The sequence below is a fragment of the Vigna umbellata genome, chromosome 2 (genome assembly GCF_029865625.1).
Source record: "Vigna umbellata cultivar VRB3 chromosome 2, Vumbellata_1.0, whole genome shotgun sequence".
In the NCBI taxonomy this organism is placed as follows: Eukaryota; Viridiplantae; Streptophyta; class Magnoliopsida; order Fabales; family Fabaceae; genus Vigna; species Vigna umbellata.
The window spans coordinates 48286130-48312335 of NC_142166.1; the positions used below are offsets into that span (position 1 = coordinate 48286130).

General features: G+C 30.4%; 4 protein-coding genes across 4 annotated transcripts; 3 read left to right on the top strand and 1 right to left on the bottom strand.

The window, feature by feature from the left end:
- Window positions 1-401: 401 nt before the first annotated feature.
- On the top strand, window positions 402-3482 carry LOC148204169 (eukaryotic initiation factor 4A-10-like). The gene is made up of 5 exons (XM_088107223.1): window positions 402-561; window positions 940-1016; window positions 1190-1296; window positions 1526-1956; window positions 2509-3482. Exons 2-5 carry the CDS (start codon window positions 949-951, stop codon window positions 3142-3144), a joined length of 1242 nt encoding a protein of 413 aa, XP_087963349.1. The 5' UTR covers window positions 402-561; window positions 940-948; the 3' UTR covers window positions 3145-3482.
- A 4667-nt stretch (window positions 3483-8149) lies between these two features.
- Window positions 8150-8883, top strand: LOC124840341 (uncharacterized). Its single transcript, XM_047316378.2, has one exon. The coding sequence runs from the start codon at window positions 8209-8211 to the stop codon at window positions 8668-8670; it is 462 nt and encodes a 153-aa protein (XP_047172334.1). The 5' UTR covers window positions 8150-8208; the 3' UTR covers window positions 8671-8883.
- Window positions 8884-12329: 3446 nt separating this feature from the next.
- Window positions 12330-16338, top strand: LOC148204170 (putative magnesium transporter NIPA9). The gene is made up of 9 exons (XM_088107224.1): window positions 12330-12521; window positions 12882-12980; window positions 13118-13247; window positions 13737-13825; window positions 14124-14180; window positions 14304-14362; window positions 14815-14935; window positions 15111-15259; window positions 15561-16338. Exons 1-9 carry the CDS (start codon window positions 12411-12413, stop codon window positions 15754-15756), a joined length of 1011 nt encoding a protein of 336 aa, XP_087963350.1. The 5' UTR covers window positions 12330-12410; the 3' UTR covers window positions 15757-16338.
- A 6608-nt stretch (window positions 16339-22946) lies between these two features.
- On the bottom strand, window positions 22947-25561 carry LOC148204171 (cytokinin riboside 5'-monophosphate phosphoribohydrolase LOG8-like). Its single transcript, XM_088107225.1, has 8 exons — window positions 25401-25561; window positions 25148-25277; window positions 24667-24764; window positions 24524-24554; window positions 24155-24254; window positions 23910-23980; window positions 23686-23829; window positions 22947-23193 (listed from the first exon to the last, which is right to left on the bottom strand). The coding sequence occupies exons 2-8, from the start codon at window positions 25259-25261 to the stop codon at window positions 23110-23112; spliced, it is 642 nt and encodes a 213-aa protein (XP_087963351.1). The 5' UTR covers window positions 25262-25277; window positions 25401-25561; the 3' UTR covers window positions 22947-23109.
- Between the last annotated feature and the right edge of the window lie 645 nt (window positions 25562-26206).

A 26206-nucleotide genomic window follows, 5' to 3' on the forward strand; every position in this document is an offset into this window, starting at 1 on the left:
CCTAATCTTTCAAAATGAATGTATATCATAAATATCTAAATATATTTTTTTAAAATAAAGATGCAAATTTAAATAGTTTGGTTTCCTTCTAAACTAAGAATCTATTTGATAGTTCATATTATTCTTGTTAATCTTATTTGGTATGTTTATCTTCTTTTTTTATGTATTTGTTTCAATTTCTATGTATTTAAACATTCTACTGATAGTAGATGGACACACAATACAACCTTTGACCTTTTTCAATTTTTTCCTATTAGTGCAGAGGAATGTTTTATTCTGGGGCATATGGGGGACGCTGTAACATTGTGCATCAAGCTGCAATTAATAGAAAACATCAGGGGTAAAATCGATAAAAAAAATCTAAAACAAAATCTTAGAAGTCCATTGAAATAAGAAAGCAAATCCAATTTGACACTCTCCCCAGCGTCATCCTACATCTTTGTCTCCAAGCCACCGCCATACCCCTTTGATATTAGAAAACCCTAATTCCACAATTCTCTCTCACAGACTCAATCTTCTTCATTGTTTCGTAATTCCAACTTCTTTTTATCGTGCTCAAAGGTTTGATTTTTTTACTTAGCTGTTATTCAGATTTCTTTTTTATGGTGTATATTATTGTCCCTCTTTTGCTCCGATCGGATTATTCTCTGGTGTGAAAATTTTTTGGAAAAAATACTTCAGAACTCACATCTTCCTCAAGTAACTGAGAGTAATATAACTAATTTGGTTGTTTAGCTTTTGTTTTGTGTGTGGGTGAAACAAAATGATCATTGGTTTCTACTTTCTTGTAGGTGTTGTTTGTTCAGTCCACTGTATCAGATTATTTAATTGTTTTTTTCTGTATGTGAAGTTGAAAAAAAATTAAAATTTGTGGGATATCAGTGTCTAAACTTTGATATGTGATTTGTGAAATGAGTTTATGTCTATTTTTATTTGCAGTTTGAAATCATGGCTGGGCAGGCACCGGAAGGATCAGTATTCGATGGTCGTCAATATGATGCTAAGATGAATGAGTTGTAGGTTTTCCTTTCTTTAGATGCTTGCTTAGTAGATATGTTATTGCTTTAACATGATTTTTTCTTCTGTCTATTTGTGATTCCATCTTATTGTTTCACAAGCAATGTCGACCTGTGATGCATTCATGCTTATAATTATATACTCATTTTGGTTTTCATGTGTTGATGGCCAGACTTGGACCTGATGGGCAAGAGTTTTTTACTTCTTATGACGAAGTTTGTGAAAGTTTTGATGCCATGGGATTGCAGGAGAACCTTTTGAGGGGAATTTATGCATACGGTATGTACATAAACTTTTTAATGTAATATAATTTTAAATCTTGATTATTGCTTAAGAGTTTTGATTACACTTTCTATTGTTTATATTTAAAATGAGATTAATTTATTGTCAAAATGTAATTTTCTTGAGAATCTTGAATGCTTGCTGCACTTTCTGTTTTGATTATTATCATTGTTTTATGTTATTGATAACTGAGCATTTATATGGGTGCTGTATTACTTCTGATAAGGTTTTGAGAAACCCTCTGCCATTCAGCAAAGGGGGATTGTTCCTTTCTGCAAGGGGCTTGATGTAATCCAGCAAGCACAATCTGGAACTGGAAAAACTGCTACCTTTTGCTCTGGAGTTTTGCAGCAGCTTGATTACAGCTTAGTTGAGTGCCAGGCACTAGTTCTTGCACCTACTCGCGAACTTGCACAACAAATTGAGAAGGTCATGCGAGCCCTAGGGGACTATCTAGGTGTAAAGGTTCATGCTTGTGTTGGTGGGACCAGTGTTCGTGAAGATCAACGGATCCTTTCAAGTGGGGTTCATGTAGTTGTTGGTACGCCTGGTCGTGTATTTGACATGCTGCGCAGACAATCTTTGCGCCCTGATTACATCAAGATGTTTGTATTGGATGAGGCAGATGAGATGCTCTCTCGAGGTTTTAAGGATCAGGTTATCTCATTTACCGATGTTGCTTTCTTTAATTTGCTTCATTCTGTGGATTTATTGCTATGGAACAAAATTCTGCCTTGGTATTTTATTTGAATTTTAACCAAATGTATAGATGATGATTATAATTGCTACCTTTAAAGTTGTTAGTCGTGGTATGTCAGTCAAACAATATATTAGCCTGTTAAAGGCATAAGTTACAATTGACTAGATTTTGCACCTGAAAGAATAGGGGAAATGAAAAATCATGTTTTCAGTCTCTTGGCTTCCTTTTCTTTTATATATCTTTTTTTCATCTCTATGAAAATTTGAAAAAAAAAATCATGTGGAGCTATTATTTGAAAAAGATATTTTTTTCACTAAGTGCTTACTTGTTTAATGTTATTAAGGACAGGAAGATATAAATACTTGCCATTTTGAAAACTGTATGTTATGGTTTGCTGTCTTCATCGGTGGCATGTGCATGGGAAATAGAAAATAGCTGCAACTTTATCTGCCTTTTGGTTGATTCATAAAGTGTATCCTTCTGAATTTGCCTTTTTTTCAACTTTTCAGATCTATGATATCTTTCAGCTACTGCCTCCTAAGATTCAGGTTGGGGTATTCTCTGCCACAATGCCTCCAGAAGCGCTGGAAATCACTAGGAAGTTTATGAACAAACCTGTGAGGATTCTTGTTAAACGTGATGAGCTTACTCTGGAGGGGATCAAGCAGTTTTTTGTCAATATAGACAAGGAGGAATGGAAGCTAGAGACACTGTGTGATCTTTATGAAACTTTGGCAATCACCCAGAGTGTTATCTTTGTGAACACTAGACGCAAGGTAGATTGGCTGACAGACAAAATGCGGAATCGTGATCACACAGTTTCAGCCACCCACGGAGATATGGACCAAAACACAAGGGATATCATCATGAGGGAATTCCGCTCTGGGTCCTCCCGTGTTCTTATCACCACAGATCTTTTGGCCCGTGGTATCGATGTCCAGCAAGTCTCACTTGTTATAAATTATGATCTGCCAACACAGCCAGAGAACTATCTCCATCGAATTGGTCGTAGTGGTCGGTTTGGGAGAAAGGGTGTTGCTATCAATTTTGTGACCAGTGATGATGAAAGGATGCTGCTTGACATCCAAAAGTTCTATAATGTGATGGTTGAGGAGCTGCCGGCCAATGTAGCTGATCTCATTTGATTTGGTCTCCCCTTCATTTGTTGAGTGGTATGATTTTTATCATGGAGGCCTCTGTCACTATTTAATTTTTCATGGTCCAGGCAGGGCCTTTCTCTGGCATGACTTAAACTTAACTCCAAACCGGTGATTTTGAAATGATGGCCATTCTTCTCTAATTTTGGGTTTAGCAGAATGCGTTGCTGCAATTTTGTTGCTTGCTTGTTTGTGTATCTGTTTTACTACAGATTGTAGATTGCCGCTTTCTGTGTGTTTTGTTTTTAATATATCCGCGAGATGGTTTGTGTATATTTGAAACCTTTTTTATGTTACGCTGGAAATATACTGGACTTATTCTATTATCACCCTTTTCATTTGACTCCACTCTCATTTAGCTGTCACTCATTTGATGCTTCTCCTTGATCTACACATGGGACTGGAAGCTGTTTTGAGTTGCAGCCCAATAAAAAATCATATCTAGGACCAAGGTGCACAGACTTCTCTATTTGTCTGCAAAATTGACTTACAATCATCATTGATATCTTTATACAAATATATATATATATATATATATATATATATATATATATATATATATATATATAACAGACATTTACTTGTTAACTTTATATATTATATAACTTTTGATTAGAGATAATCTGGCATGTTTAATTTCTAATGAGGGCGCCCTTCTGAGTTTAGAATAGATTGCTCGTCACGTATTTGTGAATTGATGATATTTGCAAATGGAAGCAATTGCTATCAACTATTTGCTAAACTGCTCATACTATGCGCAGTGACTTGTCAGTTATAATATGCAATGATACATACATAAAATAAAAATTGAAAACTGATATAATAGACTAATTGCTTAAAATCATATTATAAATAAATAAATAAAACATTTTCTTGGTCAAAATACTTTTAAGTATGAAATAAATAGTGTTTAAAGAGATTAACTGCCTCGTGTACTCAGATTCTTTATAGTATTAATATATTTTTTAATAAATAAATGCAAAAAAATATTTTCGTTAGAAAAAACAAGGAGCAGTATTATAGGAACAAATTTTATTACTAGAATTATTGAAAACATACGTGTTTTTTTTTCATGTGTTTATGATAATAAAATAATAAAATAATAATTATTATAACTACAAAATTACATATATATCATTTTTATAATAAGTAATTTTTAATTAAAGTCAAATAAAAAACAATTAAACTTAAAGAGTGCCAAGAGATGGATATTTGACTTTTCAAATCAATGGGCAGAAGATGCCAACATCCACGAAAAAGAATTTTAAAAGAAATGGACCTGTTTTTCACACGTTTAGTTTACTCGAATTGATAAAGTCAAAATTGTGATTTATTTTGTTTGTATATTTTTTTCATACTTAAACTAGTTTTAACTCGTGTTTGATGTTGATTTATGTATTTATCAAAAAAGAATTAGATATTGAAAAAATAATATTTTAAAGTTTGTAATTAAGTTTTGAATATATTTAATCTTAAAAATAATTTATAGATTTTAAAAAGTCAATATATTTATAAAAATATAAATAATATATCTTGTAAAAATATAAAAAATAAAACATGTACAAAATAAATCAGATTTTATACAAATATAAAAAATATCATAAATAAGTAGATATCATAAATACGTAGAGTTGACTCAATAAAAATATAAACTAGTATATTAATGAATTAATATAATATGAATTACCATATTTGTTTAATTAATAATTTATGTAATATATATTTCAAGATTCACCTAATTTTAAAATGGTTAAAGTTGTGTATTAAAGATTTATCTAATATGTGTATAAATAGATTCGTTTATCGTATATTGTTAGACTATATTATTTATCTGGTTGTTTGTCACTGGTCATTTACTTAGATTTCACTTTTATTATGGAGAGACATACTCGTTTCCAAGCTCGAGTACCATTTGTAAGGAGATTCAACATACACACATAAATCTCTATGTAAGATATTGTCCATTTTGTGCTAAGCACTCATGAATTTGCTTTTGGTACCACTTCAAAAGTTCTCTTACTAAGGAAAATATTTTATGTGTGTATAAACTCATATTCATTTCTTGTTTTTTCTGATGTGAGACTTTATTTGTACTTTACAAAACTTGTTAATTATATATTATTAGACTTGTCTAATTAGTATATAGATTTATTCATTTAATATTTGTTGCTATAATTATTTAATTAGTATATGAATACAGTGATTCAATAATTGTATTTGCAAACTCATATAATTGTATTGCAATATTTCATGACTTAAATTATTAATAATATAATTTAAACTTTATACCTAATTAATAATCTAAAATTTGATATGAAAATTTTAAATTTAATAAATTAATAGTTCTATTTAAGACCTGAAATAATAATCTATTAGATATTAAATGATAGAGTTGAAATAAATTGCTATTTTTACAGTAAATCAGTTTAAAAACAAATAAAATGGATAAAATAATAAAATAACTTTTTAGATGGAAATTTTTTTATATGATAGTATAAAAAATTTGTATTATTAATATATATAATTATATATATATACAATTTTTTAAAATAATGTTATTTTAAGAAATAAAAATAAAGGATATGTTTCTAAATTTAATTTTATTAATGATCAAATAATTATAAATAATAAAAAAATAAAATTAGAAATGAAAATACATGTTTCTAAATTTAATGTTATTATTACCAAATAATTATAAGTCATAAAAAGATTTAAAAATGAAAAATAATTATAAAAAAGTATACTTTAAATATAAATAAAAATTTAAAAATGTCAAATGTCTTAAAAAATTATTTTTTGAAACATTTATTAATGAATAGACAATGAGATAAATTTGTTAGTATTTCTTTTTCTTATAATATAATAGACTTGATTAAAATTAATTGTTTGAATTTATTTATTGTGAAGAGAGTAAATATATAGAGTGAACATCCACTCTTAACTCAAATTAGAGTATTCCGTAAATTTAAAAGTAAGACACTAGAATAAATTTGAAAGAGAGTGATCGAGTGGATTTGAAAGTAAAATTTTTTTGTTGTTTATTTGAATAGATTTGAAGGTGAGTAGATTTGAAGGTAAGTGATAGTAAATTTGAAAGTAATTGTTTTTAATATGTCACATCAATCCAATCTATACTAATTCTTATAAACTTTACTTCAAAATTTATTTAAATAAACAACAAAAAAAATTTACCTTTAAATCCTCTCAAATACCCTCAATCACTTTCCTTCAAATCCATTCAAGTGAAGAAAAACCTAAATTGCCTAATTTATCATTCAAAAATAATTGTTCAGTTTATTTATTTATTTTTAATTTCACATATTTTATATTTAAGGTTTTTTCCAAAGGCTAATTGTCATCATGCTTTTATTTTACACATCTTATCATCATATTACTAAAAAATATCATTTTGGAAAAAAAAGTAATTAAATGACATCATTTTTAAAAACAACAAGCACTGTACATAAATTCAACAAACTGATCAAATAAGTAAACAATTGAAAAAAAAATATTACAATAAATAAAGTCGTAGATAATAAAATTGGTAAAATAATAATATTTGAAAGATAATTTTGATTATTTTTAAATTAATGGTAAATAGACACATTTATTCACTTTAGAAAAGTAAGAATATTGAACATCAGAATACCTCACCCCATTCATACATGCACAACCAAAAATGAAAACGTCAAATATTTATGAAACAAATGTCTGTATAGAAAGAAGATGGTGTGTCATCCACTGTTGCCATTCATGATTTAAAAATAATAATAAATGAGTAATAAACATTGAGGGTCATTAATTTGTGACAGAAGAGTCTGTATATCTAATCTCTTCTAATATTTAATTACAATAAGAAAATCAATTTTGTAAATTGCAAAAAAAAAAAAGTATACAAAAAATACTTTCTTATAAGAACCTATTTAGAGTTATTATAGACCTAATTATCTGAATGAATATATTTATAAGTTCTGTTACATATATATATTAAAATAATTAAAAAATATTGAATAAAACGTACATTAAACGTTAAGAAAATATATAAAAAAACATTCAACACTTGTTTTTGACTTACAAATGTTATGTTACTATTAATATTGAACACTTATGTTGTAGGAAGTTAGAAAAATATACTTTAAATGCGGCTATGAAAAAAGAATAGGCTTATTTGTGTTGCTGTCGTGGGTCATTAAAAAAAGGATCAAAATTGGTGGCAGATGAATTGTCCGACGGGAATCCTTTGTCCGGGTCAAAAGAAAAATCCCCAACAGTTGTAGAAGCGTAAATCTTAGACAATGGAAAATCCTAAAAGTCACGGAAGAAGAAAAAAAAGAAAGACATACAAATAAACATACCAAAAATTTACATAAATATCTGAATGTTTTAAAAATTATATATTGGTTGAACGAATTAGGATTTAGCTAAATTAATTTTTAATTCATTAAAAAAAATTAGATTGGATTGAGTGGTTGTATTTTTTTACTTTTTAAACTCAATTCAACTAAATTCATTGTAAGTTTAGATCGGATCGGATTAAAATATTAAAAATAATTCTCGTTTTTAAAAGTTGTAATTTTCAAATACAAATTAGTTGAAGTAAATTAACATAATAAATGTGTTTAAACTAATTTAAGACATAAAAAATATAACACAATCTACGTATAAAATAAATATAAAAGTGAATTTCATATTCCTTATAATAAATTCATTGTCCAATTTATACAAAAATAAATTTATTTGAACTAGATGTAATTTAATTTAATTATAAATAAAACTCAAGCACCAGATTATATGAGACCCTTAAAAAGTATAATTTTTAATGAAAGTCTCGTTTATCTTTTAGTTGTTTAAAAAATATGAATATAATAATAAGGCACTGAGAAATAGGAATCCCCAGAAAACACGGCACCTAACAATGAAAAATGGATTGTGCGTAGAAGTCATTAACAGTGGATGGAATTTAATTTAATAGAAGAGAACAGAGAAAAAGAAAATGGAGAAAGCTACAAGAAAGTTGAAAGTAAAACCGAGCCACCGTAGACTCAACCTCTTATGGTCGTTGTTGGACCCCACGCCACCACTGTCCCTCAATATTCTAATAAAACAAGAAAAGGTTCAGAATTGAAGAGAGAGAACCACCCCTTTGGCTTTTCCATTCTTGTTCTTGCTCCTCCTGCCCGATTTCCCATGGAGGACTTTCAAAGATCAAGGTCTTATGCAAATGGCCAAATGATGCAGATTGAGAGCTACTATGGAGCCCCTAACAGATGTTACAGTGCTTCCTATGCTCAAACTCAGATTCCTCCGAGGGACTTCAAGTTGAAAAAAGGGAAAAGCATTTCCGCAGCTTCTTCTTTCTCCAAGTCTTGGACCTTATCTGATCCCGAGCTTCAGCGGAAGAAGAGGGTTGCCAGCTACAAAATGTATTCTGTCGAAGGCAAGATCAAAGGCTCCTTCAGAAAGAGCTTCAGGTGGCTCAAGAACAAATACTCTCAAGTCGTTTATGGCTGGTAGTAGCCCTTCTGTTTAAATTCCTCCTTTTTACATCTATCACCTATGTTTGTCAGAACAATCTGTAGATTAATCATTCATGGCTTATCATCTCTTTACTTTAAGTCCTCAAAGCTTTTGTCTATATGTCAAATAATCTGTTACTTTTTATTGGGTCCTGCAAGATCTTCTCTGAGAGTTGACATCGATTTATTATATTTGTTCTGTTGTTCATGATTTTTTAGCTTCACGATGGACTGAATCATCTGTAGTGATGATGTTTCGTATCTAGTGAGACTTCTGTTATGAGTATTTTCTCAATCCTATCTATGCTATCGTCATTATTTGGATACAATAAACCATCTTCTACTTTTAATCAGAATTAGTTTTGCAGCAAATATCTTCGAGGGTAAGTAGATTTTAGGCGTTTTTTTTTTCAGGGCACTTCCCCTGTCTTCTGTAATGGGATTTTCTCGTATATATGTTTCCAACAAACGTTTAAGGTCTTTCGTTTGAAGGTGTTAAAAGGTTTTTGTGTTTTATGGTGTTGAATAGTTGCTTTCCTTTGTGCTGTCATTGCTCTTGCATGGGGTATGTATGGCCATAGTGGTAGAAAATAATTTGGAGGAATAGCTTAGTGCGATGTGACCTCCACTTCAACTTCTCAAGTCACAAGACACAGAGTAGTTTGAAATGAGGTTTGCAGTATGGTGAAGATGAATGATTCTGTCAATACAGGGACAGTAACTTCTGAATTCTTCAATAATTTGCATAATGACATGATTTTTTTTTTCTATTGAGATAGTTTATTAGTGTGTTTTACCTTAAACAAGTGTGATGCAGAATTGTTTCTGTGAAGAACACGACTTAGAATGTGGTCGAACAACGTGACCTTGAATTCTATACATTAGCCATTGTTGATTGTTTGGTGTGTTGGTTGGGAGAAAGGAAGTTAAGTGGAAGTGATTTTGATTAGCCAAGCACACGAAGCTGATATGGTTGCATAAAAAGTCAGAACTGTTATTGATCACTTTTCTTCTGTTTCTTCCATATTTTTAGTATAAAATATTCAGAAACACGGCCAGTACTGTCTAAACAAAAGTAAAATGTTTTTTCATCAACTTTTTTTTTATAACCTTTTTACAATAGTTTACGTAATAAATAAATAAACTGTGATTAGTCTATTTTAAATATATGAATCAATAAAATGATGATATATAATTTATTGTTAAAAAATTATTAAATATCATAATCCTTAAATAAATTTTAAGTTTCATTGAAATATTTTTTTGTAAAATATATTTTAAAATAAAGTTTATAATTACAATAGTAAACATTTCGAAAAATAAATGAATTTATATGTTAACTCAAGATCGATTTTCTCAAATTTCTTAAACCTACACCTAGCCCATTTTTTCTTAATACACTTGCCCACAATAAATTGAATTTTATATAGCTTGAACCAAATTAAGCAATGATCAATTCATTTCTTTTAGATCGAGTTGGTCAACTACTATCCATTTATAGTTAAATAAAGAGAAGAAATAACTTAAGTTTTTTATTTTTTATTTTATGTGCGTGTCTTGTTGCATGAATGAAAGGAAATGTAGCTAAACTAGATAACTCGATAATACAAGTGATGTTTAATAGAATCATCTTCGCTAGGCATGGACGATTAATCCCAAAATTCAATAAATATTCTTTTAAGCATGTAGATAAAGATCTATATTGAGCTTATTTTATGAATATAGAATGAAGATGAAAATGAAGATAACGATACAATAAAAATTAATAAAAATATAGGTATGTAACAAATTAAAAATATTTGTTTTCAATATTGTCAAAAAGTAAGATTTCTTGTGGAGATTGATGTTTCGTCTTGCATGTAAAAAAAACATAATTTTGTCTTAATTACTAAGATAACATAAAATATGCTGTGAATAAGAAGGAAGTGGTATTAGTTTATTATTGTTTCACGTAAACCAAATAATGTATCAAGAAAACATAGTCTAAACATATTTACCATATCACAAACACTTTATATAAAATAAAATAGAGAAAATTACGTTTATAAAGCTATATAACATCTATTTTGTTTTGGTTTTAATATAAAATAAAATTATTTTCATACATTCTTTAATACTTTAATAAATATTCACATTTCTTATATCACTTTTTATATTTTAATAAAGTAATATTTTTTTGTATTCTTTAGAAATATCGCGTTGACTAAAATTTAAATAATAATTATGAAGACTAAAAACTAAATAGAAAATGTAAAATATGTAAGAGCTTTTATAAATAATAAATTATTATTTTTTATGTAAAATAAGGGAGATGAATGAAAATTTATTGAAAACACATTGTAAATGTCATTTATTAAAAACATGAAAAACTAAATATTTATTTAAAATTATAAAGAGTGTAAATGCTATTTTATTAAAACATAAGAACATAAATATTTATTTTAAAATTGAAAAAAAAAGTAATGTTATTATTGAAATTTTAGGAGAGATAAATATAATTTTTGAAAGACTTAAAATCTCTTAAAAGCTAAAAACTTGAATTAGAATTTGACCCAATTCATGGCAAACTTGTTTGATTTACAAATATAATAATGAAATTGGACTAATATGAACTTTTTTACAAATGAATAGGTTGATTAATCCCCCTTTAATGATTCATTTTAGATGTTGATATGATGAATGTGGGAAAATAATTGTATAAATTCATTAAAAGTGATGTGCCCGATAAAAATTTTACAATTATTTTTCTTACTTAATTAAATTAGTATTACTTTCGCCTATAATGTTTTATTATCATGTATTATTATATTTAGTAACAAAATATATAATAATATATGTACAGCTACTATGATAGAAGATATTATTTTTAAAGACCGAAAGGTATATATTTGAGTTTTTTTACCAAACTTGTGTGTGTTTGAAAATTTCGTAATTAATTAAAATATTTTCAAATGATATGTTATTATATCTGTAATATGAACCGTTGACAACTCAGCTCTTACTTATACCCAATCTAACAAACCTCATTACTATTATTTTAATACCCCTTCACATTAATTAAATACAAATCTATCCTTTATAATAATTTTTTTTTGTTAAACCTGTATTTTGTCCTTGTCATACGTACTAGAATTTTGAAGATATTGTATTAAATATATTACCAAAATGGATATATTTATACTTTTAATTTGTAGAGTTTAATATAATATATGTATATTAAATTTTACATAAACCAAATAATTATTTTAATATGATTTTTAAATTAATTATTTATAAAATTCAATAACTCATTATAATAATTAAAAATAAGTACACACTATGATCAGATAATAGTTTCTTTTTTCAACTTTCCTTACATATACCTTTTCCGAATTTAATATTAAGAAATAAAATTATCTGTCTGAGAAAATGACTTATTATCATTTAATTTTACTAATTTCATATACTTTTCTTAAATGATTATATTTCAATTAGATAAATAGAAATAGGATTATGCATATTAATATAATAAAGTTAGTTAAAACATTCTAACACTTTAGACCAAAAATATGGATTTTATTTTCGCTGTATTCAAGTTGATAGAGAGTATTTAAATTTTTAATAACTGCTTTAAAACCTTTTAAATAATGGCGATGAATAAACAATTAATAGCTAGTTTATGACAATTAACAAATCCTAGGCACAAAACAGAAAAGGAGGAGCACGCAGAGCAGAGTGAGGAAGAAAGGTTAGGAGAAGATGTGGGAATCAATTGTTTTGACGGTGGTTGCCACCGCCGGCAACAACATCGGCAAAATCCTTCAGAAGAAGGGCACCGTCATTCTTCCTCCTCTCTCTTTCAAGTTCAAGGCATCTTTCTCTTTTCTCAATTCCAATTTTTTTTTCCATTTTCATATGCCCATGATTTGCTTCCCCTTCAAAATCTCACCTTTGAACATAACTATTCCATTTCAAGCATACGCATTTGTTTTTCTTTGATGTGGATGTACCTGAAGCCTGAAACTTACAATTTGCGAGGTTTATTTGTTGGAATGATGAAATTGGGTACATGCACGTGGGTGTGTATGAACGTGGGATTCTGGGTGCAGGATATTTTAGTAAAGATCCCATTTTTCATTGAATAATGTGTGATCAGGAAGTCACTGTTTGATTAAGGATTGACATAGGTATGACATTTGGTACTTGTTGACAATTTTGTTGTGTTTGCAGGTCATAAGGGCATATGCTTTGAATAAAACCTGGCTCATAGGTTTTCTGATGGATATATTTGGGGCACTGTTGATGTTAAGGGCATTAGCTCTGGCTCCTGTAAGTGGTTCAGTCATGCCTGTGATAGAAGCATAATTCAGAAGAAAGCTAATTGATATTACGTTATCAACAGCAGAGTCTTCTAGTCCCTTACCCAAATTTTGTATTTGTGTAATTTGGTTGTTCTTCTGATTTAGGTCTCTGTCATCCAACCAGTTTCTGGCTGTGGACTGGCAATTCTTTCGGTCTTTTCTCATTTTTATCTCAAGGAAGTCATGAATGTTGTTGATTGGGTGGGCATTACCTTCGCAGGTTTCGGTACAATAGGTAATGTAAGTTTTAGATTGCTAAAGTAAAGAGCACTTACTTTAACTGCTTTATTTCCTTTGACACACTCCAAGGAACATGGTTGTTGAAGTAATGATAAAAAATCTATATTCTGTTTCCATTTGTTTCTCACTGACAGAAAACAAAAATTAAAATCTTGTGCATTTATTGACAATTCATTTTGTTTATTATGACGGGAGAAACAATTTTTTGAGGTTTTTATATGTAGTCCGAATTTGAGACAAAATATTAAAACTATAAATGTGATGGACTGATGATGCGACCATTTTATTTTTATATTTTGTGCAGTATGCACTTGTCTTGTGTAGCTGAGCAATGGATTGAGATTTTGTGGAATATAACTCATTTATTATCTGGCTGCTCATAAAATCAACTTTGCAGTCGGTTGCTGGCATCATGTGTGTCATTCTGTTGATACTAGAGTTAGGTTTAGGTATTCAATTTGTTAATATGCTCTTTTATATTTAGGAGTTGGTGCTGGAGGTGAGGAGCAAGGGGCTGCTGCTCTATCTATATTTCACATACCGTGGCTGGCATTTGTTGTTTTCATCTTGTTTGTAGGTACCCTGTCTTATGCTCTGGTCCATTATTTACCAACTTTCTTTAAAGCCAATAGGAAGGCATTCTGTGGTCTCATGGAACTAATCATCCAGCAGTATATATTTTTTTTTCACAAACCTGAGTGCATGATTACAAGCCGTACGATTTTGATAAACTGTTTTATCAGTAATATTAGTTTTATTAATGGCATAACGTTTCTTTAAAGAGTGTAGGGTCATTTGTGCACCAAAGAAACATTACTATTTTTTAGTTTAAAACAGCTATTGTTTCTAATTATTAGAACCACTTGTACAGATAATGCTTAATGGATGGCTTCGAATATGTAGGCGTAATCGAAGAGAACACGAGATGGTAATTAATGTTTTAATCATGATGGTTGTCCTTCATTCTTACATGTTATGTTTCTCGTGGCAATCTAATGGGATATTTTGTCCTTTATCCTTTTTCCGTGGCCTGACGTTTTAAGTGATGCAGGTTGAGTATGATGTTGTTGAGGAAATTATTTATGGCTTGGAATCTGGAATTTTGTTTGGGTACTGTTACTTCCCACGACATTTATATATCGTGCTCTTAGATGAACTCGTTTATTTTCCTTCATTTACCTCATCTCCTTAATGTTGTGATGAAGATGACGGCAATTAAGTGTTTATCTTTCTTTTTCTTTTTAATCAAGAATGATCTGGGGTTAATAACTATGAGCATTTAACATGATCTGGGGTTAAAAACGAACATGATCTGCTGTTTATAACTATGAGCATTTAACAATATACAATTTGTCATTGCTTACAATCTTTTTATTTGTGGAGTCCAATCCTTAGTTCAATTAGATTTGTCAGTTGTTATTAAGCATCACTACTTTTTGTGTACGAAGAAAACCAGCAGATGATAAGATATAACATTACACATAAAACACATACACACAGATAATCAAAGTTGATTATAATTCTAAGTCCTTACTCTTAATTCGATTAATATGAAAATGCAGGATGGCATCTGTAATATCAAAGATGGGGTTCCTGTTCCTGGAGCAAGGCTTCCCCAAGCTGTTGGTTCCTATATGCATAATCGTAAGTGTCTGTTCAAGTGGTACAGGCTTTTACTACCAGGTACATTGAAGACCTTTTCATACTATTTACTTTTGTATTGTGAACTATTACATCCCTTAAGCCAAAGTGACAAGTGGGATGCCGGTTTCAGTCAAACATGCTAGATATTTGTCCAAGATCTGCCCTGCCAATTTCAAAGATACTAACTTCTTTTGTTTTTTTGCTCCAAATGCAGACACGTGGTCTAAAACACGGGCGGGCTATTATAGTTTCTACATGCGCAGCTGTGGCATCAATTTTGACTGGTGTACTAGCTGGGATGCTTGCTTTGGGTGAGCGACTTCCTTCGGCACCAAAAGCTCGCATGTTACTCCTTCTAGGATGGTAATATATGACGATATACTATTATTTCTTTGTGTATTTACATTCCCTGCCTTTGAAAGTTCTCCATGCAAAAATGAACTCCTAGCTCTCTAGTTGTATACTTCACTCCCTCTGTTAATAGTGGCATTGCATTGATGAGCATCTCTTGTTCCGCTTCTGATATTTGATGCAAATCTTTTTCTGATTCAATTGAATGCCTTTATCTATTAAGTTAATGTATATAATGTTAGTGTTCTAATATAAGATGGACGCTTTCAAGGTCTTATGTCAGGAATACTTTAATTGTAAATGTTTTGTGCAGGCTACTTATTATTGTTGGGGTGATTTTACTTGTTGGTTCAGAAAAGCTAGTAAAATTCTTTCGATTGTCTTCACACCGCTTTAAAAGAAGCAACGTTGATAAAAACTACGGCCATAGAAGATCTGCAACTTCCCGTATTAGGGAACCTAGCCCAACTGCTGTCATTCAAGCAGCGACAGTAAATCATTTACTGTAATAATCTTCCAAAGAAAAAACTTGATTTATTCTCAGGATTCACCCTCACCCCTTGAAGATCCCTTTTGTAAGGATAGGTTGTTTGTGTACAGTGGCTGCTTTTATCAGAGGGCATGAATTTTTAGGAATCATTCCTTCTGGCTCACATATAATTCATTAACTTTCTGATGCTACTTGTATAAGCTAGTCATGGACTTCTGATATTTCTGAATGTTGTAAATGAGGATGGTATAGTAACATGCAGAATGCTAGTATAGCATGAAAACAGCTTGCAGGCTGCACTACAGAATACTTCATTCTTAATTTCATATGCTAATGTAGTAGCAACAAATGTTCTTTGAGAATGGATATAGTTTGTGTTGCCGAGTAATACAAGAACAAGGCTGTGCTGTTATCCACTGGAATTTTTCATTTTTGGGAAAAAGGGTCGTTTCTATGAGAAGACCACAAACCCTCTGTTGAAGGGAAACATAATTTTTTTTTATCCTCACTCACAGCTAGAGACCATACATTTCCTTTTGATTTAATGTTAAGATTGTGAGGCACTTTTAGAGTAAATATATTCTTGCCTTTTCACTTTGCACTTCTTTTTTTGTTCTTGATTGCACATTCTATAGATAAATCAAAATGAAAGTCAGTGGTATTAGGAGTTTTAAGCCGAGATAATCCACGCAGGTGTTCCGGTGATCATTTAAGTAAAGATTGTAAAACGGAAGTATGAAGTTATTTACCTGTTGTTCTGTGGTAAGATATTTTGGGCAGAATATTACATGATTTTTTTTTTCTAGTAATATAAGGTAAATTTTCAGTGATGTTTCATGTTGTTCTCTAATAGTATTTGTTCATAACTAATGGAAGACCATGTTCTTGGAACCTTGTTATTATGAGGGTTGTGAAATAATTTTTGCTAAAACCAGATGTGGTTGACTATTTTGTAGAAAGATGCATATGCAAAGCTATGGAAAGATGAATCATTTGTCTTCATATTTACAAGCCATTCAATACCTATCAATCATTTCTCTTCAAGCCATTCAATACCTATCAATCATTTCTCTTCAAGCCATTCTTTAGCTTCTTTAAATAGAAGAATCCAAACCTTGAAGGGGAAGTGGGAGATGTCTCTTATTCAGTTTCCTTTCTGACATTTTGTCTACTCATTAAAATTAGTAGATAAAGGACTTCTATGCAACTATATAAATGTTAACATATAAACATACAGTTTTTTAAATACGAAGACTAATTTTTATTTTATTTCTTAAATAATAAATAAGGATCCTATATATACAAATTTATATTTTAATATGATAAAAATAAATTTAAAATGGGAACTTTTTAAAGTAACAAAGTTAAAATTGTTTAAGATTTGTTCTATTCGTGAACTTAATGGCAGAAACAACTTTAGACTACTTTGGTAACCTAATGTCAGAAACACCTTTACACTAATATGCTAACCTGTCAGAAGGGGACTTTTCCTTGCAACTCAGTTAAAAGTTTTGTTCTTCAGTAAAAATTTAGATAAATAGTAATTATTATTTATTAAAATGTATTTACTGTGTTTTCTATATTTAATGAATCATGCATTTTTAAATCTTCACACGTTTTCTTCTTTTCTAGTCTCTCTTTTTACATGTATTGAATTTTAAAATCCAATTTAGGAAATTCAACTAATTGTCGAGATTAGAAATTTCAGTATAGTTTATATGGAGGTTTTAATTAAGGATCCATAAGCATTATTAGTGAGAAAATTATAAAATATATTAGAGACTCTCGAGATAAATTATGTTTTCATGTCAACTTAGATAGTATTAAAAGGATATGTCTTCAATAAATTTTTATCTTCCCTAACCTTTTTCTCATTTTTGACGATAGATTCACCAATATTAGATTTCTCATTTTCATCAACATCCTTTCAAAATTTAAAATCTCACTAGTTCAAACCTTAGAATACACTTAAACAACTTTACACATACTCCAAAATGACTATCACTCCATTCTAACACTCATAAACTAATTCTCATCCCAAACAAGTTATAAATGACCAAAATAATATGTTCTGATCACCAATTCTCATCTTAGACCATAAATTTTAAAATTCACCTATCAAACCTCCATTTTACTATAGAAAATGACTTATAACTTAGTCCAAATCACCATCAACATACATTAGTTATACACACCATTAAATAGTAATTCATACATAATAATTTAACTAGGATAAAATACTAGTTTCTCTTTCCTTAAAAAGAACTACTACAACTCTAAGAACGTCCGACTATTGCTTCCACCGCAGGAAACTTTAGAACAGTCTACAACTCACCAATTGATGATCAGAACCAAGCCGTAGAACCTCAAATTGGCCAAGAATCAAGAAAGAAGCACATTTGATACATGCAAAACAAATTTATTTGCATGATCAAAGACCAAAAATAAAAAGGTAAAAGGGAAAGAAACTTATTTGCTCTAAACAAAGAACTGATCGGGTAGAAACGTAGACTTCGTTGCCGTAGTCGATTAGACACCTTCTGATTGTCAAATAGATGACTCGGAAGTTAGAACTCTTAGAAAGAATGTAGATAACTCTAGAAAAGTGATTTCTAGAAATGATACATTTTAAAATAATGAAACTCATTAATAACAAAACTATTTATAAATAAACTTGTTAAAATAATTAAGTCTCACTATTTTTAACCTACTACCACTTCTAAAATATCATATTCTGGGATTTTACATATAATAATAATAATGATATTTTTGTAATTTTGAATGACAATTTTAGTTTTATTTCCACATAATTTTTACTATTTATATTTAATTTTATATCATATTTATTACTAAGGATAAAATAGTAATTATCTAATTTGATTTATTACAATATTATTTTTAATCTATTATACCAATCATATTATACACAATTCTTTATAAATTTGTTCTTTATCCATCTCTTTAAATCTCTTAATTCAAACATCACCACAATCTTATCTCCATTTCCTCAAATTCATTCAATTACTCTTTTCCATATCTTCTTCCCAATCTAAACATGATATTGTGAGATAAACATTATTTCACATGTGGGTTAAGTGAAAAGAAAAGTGTAATTTTATTATAATTTTTTTTACATCACACTCACTATTTTCTCTTTTTATTTAAAAAATATATAAAATAACTTTTATTTGTTTTATCCTTATAAAAGTTATAAAATGATATAAAAATATCTTTTAGGAAGCGAAAGAAATTCAATTTGATAGAACAGACTACAATAATGGAGTAAGAAAAAAGAGAAGGAAAATTATGGTTTTTAATCCGATACTCAAAGTACAACCACCCTCAGTGGTAAAATATGCAGAGTGTGACATAAAGTGGAAACGGGCCAAAGACGTATAAGTTCTCTTAACAGAAACCAAAAGTATCTTTCTCCAAACAAAATCTTCCAAAGTCTGAAAAAGATCACTGTAAACAAATAGTCGAATAATCCATGTTAGTTTATCCATGCATTAGAAACCGTAGTAATACCTTTCAGTAGTTCTCAACCTTATAAAAAATATAGTATTTTTACTGGCATTAACCATAGAAATTGAGTCTGGTATGGTGAATGTGCTGATACAAGTGGTGCCGAGTGGGACAGATGTGGCCATGTTTGAAAGGTTATTGCACAAGAGTTGAATTGAGAGGGAAGTATGGAGCAGGAGCAGCAGTGTATGGTTGTTTGGCTGTTCCTTTGATGAGTCATAAGTAATAGGGTGTTGCAGTGTCCTTTTGTGTCGGCTAAGTCCCCATGAGATTGGTCAGGTCACGATTGTGATGATGCCAAAGGGATTATGAGTACAAGTATGAGCTTGTATTTTCACTGCACAGTCTGAGTGGACCAAGTAATATGGTTAAATGAGAAGATAAAACCCAGTGGAGAGTGCTATATATTACTTCGCTTGAGGGGTCCCTCTTCCCTTTTATTGTTCTTTCCTCTTCATAATTTGTTTGCTGTCTTCTTGAAAAGTTGCTAACTGTTTGCCACAGGCCCACTCTGAAAGGGTTGCAGAGAGAGGTATTACTCAGATGAACTTTCCTCGGTTGATCTTCCTCTTGATGATAATGATGACACCACTTGCTTTGGCATTCATCATTGAATTCAAAGGAAGAATCTTGAATGCCTGGGTTGGAGCATGAAAGAAAAATCCTTCTTTCCTTTACACCCTTTAATGTGATTTCATTTGTGGAACCGGGTATTCACTATTGACCGGAGGGATAAAATAAGATGCAGTAATAAGCAAGTATTTGAGGTCGATAGCACTTTGTAACAGTTTGAGATTGACAACAGTCTTCACAACTGACACGTGAAACCTCTCCAACAACTGATGGTCAAACTGGGGGACCCCCTCTTCATCAAACCAAAATTGTACATATTTGGGGCAAAAAGTATTTTTAACCACTTTTCTTTAGATAAATTTTTTACTATCACTTATTTAATAGCTTGTGATTGGTATTTAAAATGTATGGATCAATAAATTATTGACACTTAATTTATTTTAAATTTTTTTTTAAAATATCATGATTTTGGGAATCTTTGAGAATTATAACTATAGTATACTATATTATTATTATTTTTAGGATTACATATGTTTTTCGTCTCTTAAGTATCACACGATTTTAGGTTTAATTCCTACTCAAAACTTTGATGTTTTTTAGTCCTCATAGTTTTAAAACACTTACTATTAGTCCTTAAAATTGGACGGCGTTAACTTTTAGTAGATGTGGCAAACTGTTATGTCAGTTTGTCTCTTCACTCTCTGCCACGTTGCTTGTGCTTGAGAACTTCCTTCGTCTTCTTCGGTAGAGCCTAGCCTCCATCGGACTAGCCGCTGTGCCGGACCTTTTCCCCTTCCTCTGATTCGGCGCGACCTAAAAGCAGGGGTTATCATCCCCATTTCGGCGAAGCAGACGGCCGCCAACGTCCACTGTTCCATGCCGTCAACACCTGCTCCATGGCATTCCAGAAAACACGAGCATCCATGGCATTCCCAGAATTACCTAAAACTCAGATAAAACTAGAAAACGCGAGCAACTCCAATCGCAAATCGAACCGTGCCGGAAGACGCACACTGAGTCCGCTCCGACCAATCGAGAACCACGGCCAAGCGAAATCCCAAATCGCGAGTGCTGCGACGAACCCTAAATCGCCTAAGCCTCTCCGCCATCGCGCCTTCATCTCGCAAGCTCCCCTATAGCAACGCCATCCTCCATCAACGCCACCTTCAACGCGCAAAATCCTTGCAAGTCGCGACATCCTCCCTCGCGTCACGACCGTCATCCAGAGGCGTCATCACCTGCAACAGACCTGCAAATCCAAAAACACAACAGAAACTCCATTCGCCACCTGCAAGAGAGCAACCCTTCCCTTCTCACGTTCTTGGCTCATGACGGCGTAAGATAGAAAAGCAAAATCGTGGCGGAGGTGCAGGGGCAAGTTTTCCCAATCTAGCAAACCCTAATTTGGGGTGGAAGGGGGCTGACACGTGTCAGATTCTTATTGGCCAGATAAAAAGAAAAGCAACGTGGCAGAGAGTGAAGAGACAAGCTGGCATAAGACGTGGCCTCACCGTTTGCCACATCTATTAAAAGTTAACGCTGTCCAATTTTAAGGAATAATAGTAATACTTTTAAAATTATGAGGAATAAAAACCATCAAAGTTTCGAGTAGGGACTAAACCCAAAATCGTGTGATACTTAAAGGACGAAAAACATATTTAACCCTTATTTTTATTATTTTATTATGATTATTATTATGTTAAATCATATTATTTGTTGTTTTTGTGAAAAAATCTTAAATCAATTTTTTTTTATATTTCAATTTGGTTTTTATTTTAAAATTTTTGATTAAACATGATCCTTTTCTTTTCGATGATACTGTACTAATACAAATAAAAAATTGTCAATTTTTTTTATTTTTTAATTACTTTTAATTATATTTTATTTATTTATTTAAAAAAATCAAGTTGATATTATGCCATGTAAAAAGTGTCATGGATAATGGTCTTAATTTTACTTTAGTTTTTATACTTTTATTTTGTCTTAATTTTGTTTGTTTTTTTGTTCTAAATGATACCATTTTACTTTCTTCTAAATTAAAGTGAGATTTAATTTTTATATAAATCATATACAAATAATTTATTAAAATTAATTTTTTATTAAATATTCTTAATAATACTAAGTTTATTTATATTTATATTTAACTTCATTTAAAATTGTTTTCAAATTTTAAATATTTGATTTAAATTGTTATAAACTTATTTTAAAATTTTATATTCGATTTTGTAAAACTATTATTTTTAAACCAACTCAAATATTTATATAAATTTTTTTTAATTTTACCCATTTTAAAAATATATAATTATTTAAAAGTTTAAAAAAGTTAATAAATTTAATTTATTTTATAAAATGCAATTAATAAACAAGTAAATTTGTTAATTAAAAATAATTTTGAATATTTTTCTATTAACATTACTTTCTATTAACATTTTTAATACAATTATAAATAAAATTTAATGTAAAATATAAATATAAATAAAATTAATCTTATCTAAACATTTAATAAAAATATCAATTTGAATAAAAATACATATATTAAATTTATATAAAAATTAAATTTTGTTTTAAATTGAAAAAATTATTTAATTTTAAAAAGTATAAGAATGATTTGAAACAATAAAAATACAAAATTAAATTGAGACTCAATCAATGATACATGATATAATAATTATACATAACATTTTGACACTATATTTTTAAATTAAAAAAGAATACTTTAAAAAAAATCACAAATTAATATGACACCTTTTACCATACTAATAAAAAACCTGATTAAATCAAAATTTCAAAATAGAAACTAAATTAAAATAAATAAAAAAGTGAAACGTTTAAATTTATTTTACAAATATAAAAATGAATGACATGATTTAATCTTATTAATAATATTATTATTGATGTATTATTAAAAGAATTAATAATATTTGCAAAAAAATTATTAATTTTTTTAATAAATTAAAAAAAATCATAGAAAATTAATAATAATAAGACATGATTTGACATTAAATTCGTTAATAATTTTTTAAAAAAATCTAATTAAAACACTTTTTTAAAAATTAAAAGTTTTTAAGTGAAAACTGACTTAGAAACTTTCCTCGTAAAGTAAAACCAAAGGAATAATAAAGCCTCTAGCACTCAGTCATAAAAAAACGTACGTGGTACACAGTAACAAACAACATATGGCCCCCATCTATGCAGGCACTTGTACACATCTCATATGATGAAGAATCACATCACAAATCAATTTCTTCAGAAAAACCTTCCATCAATAACAGTCTCATTCAGCATCTGGATAATCACCTAATTGCTTCATCTGCCAGCTCTCATGAGGGGCAACATGTTCGTGCGAAGGACTGTAATGCTGCAAAAACGAAAAAGTCAGCTACAATTCAACTGTAACACTTCTTTCATTGCACCTAAGAAAACAAGACAAAAGAAGAAACAAGGACCCTTTGAAATCATTTACTTTATGATCATTTTCAGAGTTTAAAACAATTGCCACATAAGCAGAAAAGTCCTAAATGATAACAATCACCCAACAAAGTCCTTAAGGCACCAAAGTCCTACTTGACAACTGTCACACAAACAAAGTACCTAAGGGGGGAGAACATAAGAAAAGAATACGACCTCCAATCTATCTCACTAGTCCAAGTAATAATAAGTCATCAAAAGATTCTTATGTTTATGTCCATGTTTTATTTTAAACCTCAGATAGCAGCAGACAGCACAATATTACCACTTTTTTATTAATGATAGATTAATTCTCATATTTGAAAACACAAACTTATGTTCACATAATTTTAATCTGTTCCTTTTACGAGGGTAAAGGGGAAAATGCTAGTTGAAATTACACCTCCATCTTCATCATAAGTTCTTTAGCAGAAGTAGCAGAGACAACAATATTCCGTGCACCAGGCTTAATGAAGCCTTCTTTAACACCATTGTCAAATAATGCAAGCAAACAGTTATAGTAACCGTCAACATTCAGTAGACCAACCTGTGGATAATGATTTTGAGACTTAGCATTTGATTGTTACATTAAGGATTTTGAACTACACAGTAAAAATACTATGTTACCGGTTTTTTATGAATTCCAAGTTGGGCCCAAGTTATCATCTCCAACAGCTCTTCCATGGTTCCGTATCCTCCTAATTATAAGGACAGTGAGAGTCCATACTACATAATCAATACAACAATCCAAAACACCAAGAGTACAAACAAATTCCGTACAATTAAGAACACTTTTAGTGGCATTCACATGTATAAGACACGTAATCAACAATTATTTTTCAAAATTATTTGAGAGCTGTTGAAGTAACTACCAGGGAGAGCAACAAATGCATCAGCTTCTTGAGCCATTGCAGCTTTACGCTCATGCATATCTGAAACAATCCTTACTTCACCTACTGTTTCACCAGATATCTGTCAAAATTGCAATGATTCATTGATCATATTTTCTCCTTCAAAACCATCTATAAACTTTTCCATGGCCAAGGGATCATTATAAATAAAACACTAAACATCAGTCCTGTTGCCATTTAAGTTATATTCTAATGCATTGGTGGTAATGAAAGAGCCATAACACTAATTCCCAGAAATAAATAAACCAACTGATTAAAGTAACTGCACAGAAAAATGAACAAAATGATTAAAGATTGTTAAAGAAGTTGCTGATGTGGAAGGACAAATACCTCGAGAGGCATGAGAGCTTTTGGAATGATCCTGTACGTGGAGTGAAGGTAAAATGTGAAGAAGAAACAAACAAATGATGAGACAATGTGATCAATTATCAGTGACACTAAAAAGTAATTTTCTTTTTTCTTTATGCACATACCCCAGGACATGGCAGCCTCCATCATAGACTCTCTGAGATATTAAGCCCATCAGCCCAACACTGCCACCACCATACACCAAGTCTAAGTTCCTCTTTACCTGTAATTCACACCGTAAGATAAAAGTGAAAAAACATAAAGAAAATGATGATGAAGAATTCTTCACTCTGCGTGTGCAGGCCACAGAATGCATTCATACAAAATTGTTAAACCTACCAGAAAAAAGAAAGACTCAGCCCACAAAAAAATAAAGAGCGTTCTTTCACAGACATAACAAATTCATCACCAAGTATCATCATAGAAAACAAGAGCTTCTTTACGTACAGCACCAGTTATGCAGAACAGAATACATAAAAAATGAACAAAGCAACACAGAGGAGGTGCTCTGAGACCAGATAAAATCCTTTTTTATCGACAAATGTTTATAGACAAAGAAAATAATATGCAAGATAGTGAAGAATGATGCAAAAGAAAACCACGAACCAGTTCATTGCCCAATTGAATCGCAGCGTCGCTGAAGATTTGCCGGTTGCCAGAGTTGCTGCCACAGAAGACACACACGGTCTTGAACTTGCTTCTGGGGTACCCTTCCTCCATTCAAAATCGATGCTTTCTTTGCAGGTTTTCAATTCAAAGCAAAACCATTCATTGGAAGAACAAAGAAAAGAAAATAAAAGAAAAAGGGCAAGTCTTAACGCGGATCAAGATTATGTGTTGTGCTTTACTACTTTAATACCTTTATGAGTAATGAAGAAAAGCCAGAAACTTTCTTTGAAGGGGTGATCCTAAATAGACAAATAGAGCCTGTAAGAGAAATCGATGAGACGGGGACTCATTTTTGGTGAGAAAAGACGCCCACCCCACAACATGCTCTTATTTCTTTTCCAATCCTACGTCTTTTTGTCGGCTTTGTAAACTTTAATACACAGTATTACTATTAATTGACACTGGGATAATACCCAATTTTAGGGTTCCATTAATTAACCCACATACTTAATTCCAATCATGTACTAATACTCCTACATCACCATCCTTTTAGTTTCATTGGTGCAAGTATCTTCTCCTAAAAGGAGCTAAAATTGACTCGTCTGAAAGAATTAAGATTAAAGTCTCTCCTACGTGCAATCATCTTCCACACACGCAATAATATATTATTGTCAAATAAGATTCCATGGATAATGATATTAAAAAAAGCAGTCGAATTTTCACTGAAATGATAGGGAAAAAGGGGGTGAAATGATCCTTGATGAGGTGCAAACATTTCTATAGTGGTCAACTATACTGTTTGTTCAAGAATTCTTTTAGTAAGTTAAAAAGTTTTAACAGTGACAATTAATCGTTCCTCACAGTGAAATAAATTTTTGAGAATTCTGTTTCTCTACAAAAATTGAATTTTCTTGCTTTACTGTAAAAAGGTGAATTTTTGTTGGGATGTGGTTATGTTTTACCTGGACAGGTTTGTGACAAAGAAAAGGGTAAGACGAGACATTGGAAGTTTAGAACATCCAAGTAAGATTTTCCAAAACACAAGGGTCAAATCAA

Bases quoted from the DNA above. Each gene is read 5' to 3' on its own strand.
- LOC124840341 (XM_047316378.2), top strand. From the start codon at position 8,209: ATGGTCGTTGTTGGACCCCACGCCACCACTGTCCCTCAATATTCTAAT.
- LOC148204170 (XM_088107224.1), top strand. From the start codon at position 12,411: ATGTGGGAATCAATTGTTTTGACGGTGGTTGCCACCGCCGGCAACAAC. The intron at 13,248-13,736 runs GTAATGTAAGTT...TTTTATATTTAG, and splicing joins CGCAGGTTTCGGTACAATAG to GAGTTGGTGCTGGAGGTGAG. The intron at 15,260-15,560 runs GTAATATATGAC...TGTTTTGTGCAG, and splicing joins ATGTTACTCCTTCTAGGATG to GCTACTTATTATTGTTGGGG.
- LOC148204171 (XM_088107225.1), bottom strand. From the start codon at position 25,261: ATGGAGGAAGGGTACCCCAGAAGCAAGTTCAAGACCGTGTGTGTCTTC. The intron at 23,981-24,154 runs GTAGTTACTTCA...CCTTATAATTAG, and splicing joins TGCATTTGTTGCTCTCCCTG to GAGGATACGGAACCATGGAA. The intron at 23,830-23,909 runs GTAACATAGTAT...CATTATCCACAG, and splicing joins TTGGAATTCATAAAAAACCG to GTTGGTCTACTGAATGTTGA.
- LOC148204169 (XM_088107223.1), top strand. From the start codon at position 949: ATGGCTGGGCAGGCACCGGAAGGATCAGTATTCGATGGTCGTCAATAT. The intron at 1,017-1,189 runs GTAGGTTTTCCT...GTTGATGGCCAG, and splicing joins GATGCTAAGATGAATGAGTT to ACTTGGACCTGATGGGCAAG. The intron at 1,957-2,508 runs GTTATCTCATTT...TCAACTTTTCAG, and splicing joins CTCGAGGTTTTAAGGATCAG to ATCTATGATATCTTTCAGCT.